At 36.6% G+C, this 5,324-nt stretch overlaps 1 protein-coding gene across 1 annotated transcript; it reads right to left on the reverse strand.

Moving 5' to 3' along the window:
- Positions 1-1,222: 1,222 nt before the first annotated feature.
- Positions 1,223-2,478, reverse strand: LOC120067641 (uncharacterized). The gene is made up of 2 exons (XM_090308447.1): positions 1,718-2,478; positions 1,223-1,589 (listed from the first exon to the last, which is right to left on the reverse strand). Exons 1-2 carry the CDS (start codon positions 2,476-2,478, stop codon positions 1,223-1,225), a joined length of 1,128 nt encoding a protein of 375 aa, XP_090164573.1.
- Positions 2,479-5,324: the final 2,846 nt, after the last annotated feature.

Raw genomic sequence — 5,324 nt, forward strand, 5'->3', positions numbered from 1 at the left:
GAAAGGAAACAAAATTAAATATATTTTATTTCTTTCCTTTTCTTTTTCTTTCCTTTTCCTTTTTCCTCTTTTTCTTTCCCTTTCCCTCTTCTTCCTTACACAGCCTAGCAGTCACTCACTCCTGCCGCCGACCTTGACCAGCAATCCGATCTCCTCGCCACTGATCGTTCAAAGACGGATCTATCCACAGTCCGTTGGAAAATCTCGTGACCTATGAATGTCGACATACAACATGGGTCGCTTGATTGTGGCATCTTCGAAATTAAATTACAAGAACACCTGGTGACTGATGCTGATTCGTCTGTAATCACTTAGGAGAAGATGAGTGAATATAAGATGCAATTAGTGTGTTAACTATTGGCAAACACTCCATATTTTTTTTATGTGTATAGAACATATATTTTTTATTGTATTTTTTATGTATGTAAAAACATTTATTTTTTATGTATAATGGAGCTACTGCTCTTTTCATTGTATAATTGAACATGTATTTTTTTTTATGTAAGTTCAAAGTTCAAAGTTCAATATCAGAATTTTATCAGAACATGCATAATTAAGCTACTGCTCTTTTCATGATATCAATGGTATGTAGAACATTATATGGTTCAAGTTTCAAAGTTCAAACATTGCGAGAGTGAGATGTTGAGAGAGAGCGAGATTGAGAGAATATGAAGTTATTGTTTTTTGTTACAAGTATGAAGATTGAGAGAGTATGAAGTTATTGTTTTTTGTTACAAGTAAGAACATTGAAAGAGTATGAAGTTATTGTTTTTTGTTACAAGTATGAAGATTGAGAGAGTATGAAGATGGAGAGAGTATGAAAATTAAGAGAGTATATAGATTGAAAGAGTATGAAGATGAAAGTATGAAGTATGAAATGTTACAAGTATGAAGTATGAAAAAGTATGAAGTATGTTACAAGTATGACATATGAAAAATTGATCAATGGTATTTATAACAAATGAAATATTATAAGTTAGTTACAAACTAAACTAGATGAGGGGTGTTTGTGTCATGGTCTCTCGCATTTTTAGCACGTTGCACGATTGTAAGCGGTTCAGTATAATTTTGGCGGTTATGCCTATAATTCCCACACCGACCACATTTCATTTGTCTGCAAAATTCTCCTCTGGATGGTATTCTTCTCACTCTCCATCGCTCGGCTTGTGACACAAACCTTCGGAGGAAGGATAATCTTTTCTACATATCTAGGAGGTCTTTTTCATTCAGATATGTGGCCAAGTGGATTTATAGGCTCTGCATACGCAGTCATTAGAGAGTCCACTGTATAAAATTGACTGCAAAGACTGTGAATGGGTATATTTCGTTCCTTAACAGCAATAATTGCATGCGAACACAGGATACCAAGTGAGTCGAATTCCTTACACATGCATTCCTTCGTGTGAAGATTGATAATACCGTCCAATCGATTATCTCGCGTGTGTACCCGATAACAATCAATAGGCTCCACTCGATATAATCTGCCCTTATCGGCCTCACTTGCCAATCGGGTTTCACAGTAGTCAGAGTGCAATGTCGTTGAGATGCCCAATAATTCCTCCATTCGTAGAACCACAATTGGAGCATTCCTTTAAAATATTCAATCAAGCATACTATGGGCAATAGTCGATACTCTTTAGTTAACAAATTGAAACACTCTGCACTGTTGGATGTCATGTTATCATATCTTCGTTCTATTTGGTAAACCTGTGCCCACCTTTGAAGACCCATGTCTTCCAAATATTTCGTGACAACACCGTCTCTAAAACTACAGAGTTCATCCAATTTTGTCTGGAACTCTGTCATGCAAAATGCCCTTACTGCATATCTAAATATCCCAACAACCGTGCTATCCTTAAAGTTTGTAACCAGATTTTGTTCTAGATGCCATGTGCACAATCCATGAAATGTCGTGGGAAAAAATGCACGAATAACATTGTCGATAGATACCATTCGATAAGACACAAACACCAGATTATCGGGTTCTCCGATACTGCATTTTAAGTTTGACATAAACCATTTCCATGATCGATAGGTTTCATTGTCCACTATTGCATATGCTAGTGGGCATAATTGATTGTTCCTGTCCATAGAAATCACAACCAACATGGTGCCTTTGTATTTTTCTTTAAGGTGCGACCCATCAACAATAATACAAGGCCGACAACTTGTGAAACCTCTAATACAAGGCCCTAATACCATAAACATATACTTAAAATGCACTTCATGTTCAAGTTTGATCTCAAAGACTGTACCCGAATTCTCTATTTTTAGCGCTTCTCCATATGCATGTAGTATGGAGTATGAGTATTCTGGAATACCTCTAGTGAGATCATACGCGGTTTCCCTTGCATGCCACACTTTATCGTAACTTATGTTCACGCCATAATCTCTCCTCATATCCTCAACGATATGACAAGGTTTATAAATACATCCTATTCCCGTGAACTTATCTTTCATGAGCTGACCAACAACCATAGCAGTTTGTCTTAGTCGTGATTCAAAATTCCAATAGAACATGTATGCGAAATGCAGTAATTTGTGATCTTGAATATATCAGACCCTTCCATTTTGACTGCACGAAGGTTCCACTTACATGTCTCCCCCGTTTGATAGTGAACAGAGATTTGGTTGATTTCCTGACCTTAAATTCAAAATTTTTGTTGATAGACAGAATAGATAATTAATAACTTGTAGAAATACAAGATATTGTGACTTAAAAGTTGGAACAATTAGGGTCTTTAATGATACAATCTCATCATTCTTAGAGAAAACACATGGAATTACTCAAAACTACACATGGAATTACTCAAAACTATCAAACTCATGCAAAAGAGTGTTTATTACTAAAATACTGTGGTGTTAACGCATACTATTGCAGGATTTCAACAAAGATTCTAAGTGTCGCAGGCAACGTCAATGCATAGGCATGCGTCGGAGGAATTCAACGCAAGGAAGATTCATTGATTCAGGCTGTTTGTGTCAAATCACCACTTGCAAGCATGGGCATCTGTAGCTAGCAGCGTCTGAAAAGCATCTGAGTGTCAGGCAGCTGACTAGGGTATGGAATTTAATGTTGCCCCTTCATCAAGTTGGTGAAGAACGACGCCTATAAATAGAAGAAATCCTACCAGATGAGAGGATCTTAGCTCATTGTATAATTCTGAAATTTTGAGACTTAGAGCTGTGCTGCTGTGATGAGAAGAACACAAGAGGGAAGAGAACCACCACCACCGTCAATCAAGGAGTGGAGAAAGCTGAGCTCGAGAGAGAATTTTCTTCCATTTCTTCTACAAGTTGGTTGTACACGAATTAGAATTGAGACAAAGAGAACAAAAGATTGTACTCTGCAGTTTGACTCTTTTCTTTTCATCTGAACTATCATTTTCTTCATCTAATTTGATTGAGTATTGATCTTGTAAAGACAATCAGTTTCTTTATGAATTCACATATTTGATCTACTTCACTTCGCCACTGTTTATTTCTTGCTTTATGTTAGATGCATCTATAACTTCATGCAAAATCCATTTCTAAACGCTTAAGGCAACTGAATCACTTGGTAAAAGCCACTTTAACTTGAATTATTCGAGAGAATAAACAAGCAAGCATTAAGTTAGAAACGGTTGGTATATCTAGAGATAGACGCACTAGTGTTTTATTGCATTCTGTGACTAACGCATACATCCTAGAGATAGGGTATTGTATGACATTCGCATTGAAAAGTGCCGAATAGAAATCCAACGTATAAATGGAGATAAACAAGTCATTTCATACGCATTCTTGTACATGTACATCTCACTTAGATCGACGCATATCCCCTGCATTAAACTCCATTTTCACACGGCCCCCTTGTTTTCTACTTGACCCTTTTGTATCTTCTTGCACGCATACAACAAACTTAGTGTAAATAACTCATTTCACATTCACTTAGGATACTTCTACATCAGCTACAACGCAAGCTCTACGTTAGCTTTAATCTGAATCCCTAAGTTTGACCCTGGACTTACTAAGAACCTGAGTTGGATTTATACTTGGATCTGATTTAGGAAAACTTGAACGCATATAGAGAAGTGTCACACGTCTTGTTACACAACACTAACATATCACTAATGCATCAACGCATCATTCACATTTGCACTTATTTTTCTAATTACTTTATACAATACACTCCTAAGCTCACATCACGAACTCAACGAACAATAATCTCATTTTCAAGTCATTTTTGCTCAAAAATAGTTGACCAACTTCAATGTCCGCTGTCCCAGATGAAGAGGGTCCGACATAATCAACTCTGTCCTATGACTTGAAGACACAGATGGTGGAATCACTGAAGCTGCTGTAGAACGACGCACATCTCCATGATCATGATCCATTTCATTCAATCCTGCTGGTTGCTCATTCATATCCACTGAAGGATCACAATTCATATAACCGAATGTTGATGGTACAGTGTTGGTAGACAATGGAATATCATCCTATTCCCCACGAAACTGATATGATTCCTTGTATTGTTTGTCCACTGCCGTATCATCATAACTCACATTTCCAAACCCCATTCCAATATTTTCATCCTGATTAGACTTCAACGTTATAGCTATCTGAAGTCTACTAAGCTCTTCTCGCAAAAGAAGGAAGCGAACATCATCATCATTCATTATGCATTGTGGAGGGGCTTCAAATTCAAGCTTATATTTAACTTTCAATATAAGATCAAACTTTGAAGAACTGACATTTGTAACCTTGTAAATGCGAGATTTAAGTTCTTCATACTTCAATGTATGAGGCACAATGATTCCTCTCAACTATCCCCCAATATACGAACTTTCATTCTCATCCCAATCACCTCCATATCGAATAAATAGACACTTTTCTGTCATCCTACAAAGCAAGAGAACATTTATCATTAAGTTGTATAAGCAATTGAAGTGTACTCTCTCTCTTCATCTCGCTCTCTCTCTTACTCTTGCTCTCTCTCTTACTCTTCCTCTTTCATACTCTCTCCCAATAGAAAATTTCGTAATGCTACCTTTCTAGAAATAACACAACAAAAATAATTAAACAGACTTAAAATAATGAAACACCTTTCTGAAAAAGTTGTTTCGTTCTGAAAAAGCCTCGTCTTGGAAATCCCCGTTCGAAAAATCTCCGTTCAACAAAACACCATCGAAAACCAGAGAAGTAATCACCTTTGAAATGGAGTTTAGAGTTTAAAGAAATCACCATTGTATTGTGTTTAAGTATTATTGATTTGATTGAGGCTTCCTCATGAAAATTATCAAATCATTCGTACACTGACGAACAATCACATCAAACTAGGAAATTTC

Source organism: Benincasa hispida, chromosome 12, assembly GCF_027475165.1.
Source record: "Benincasa hispida cultivar pf3 chromosome 12, pf3_genome.v1.1, whole genome shotgun sequence".
Classification (NCBI taxonomy): Eukaryota; Viridiplantae; Streptophyta; class Magnoliopsida; order Cucurbitales; family Cucurbitaceae; genus Benincasa; species Benincasa hispida.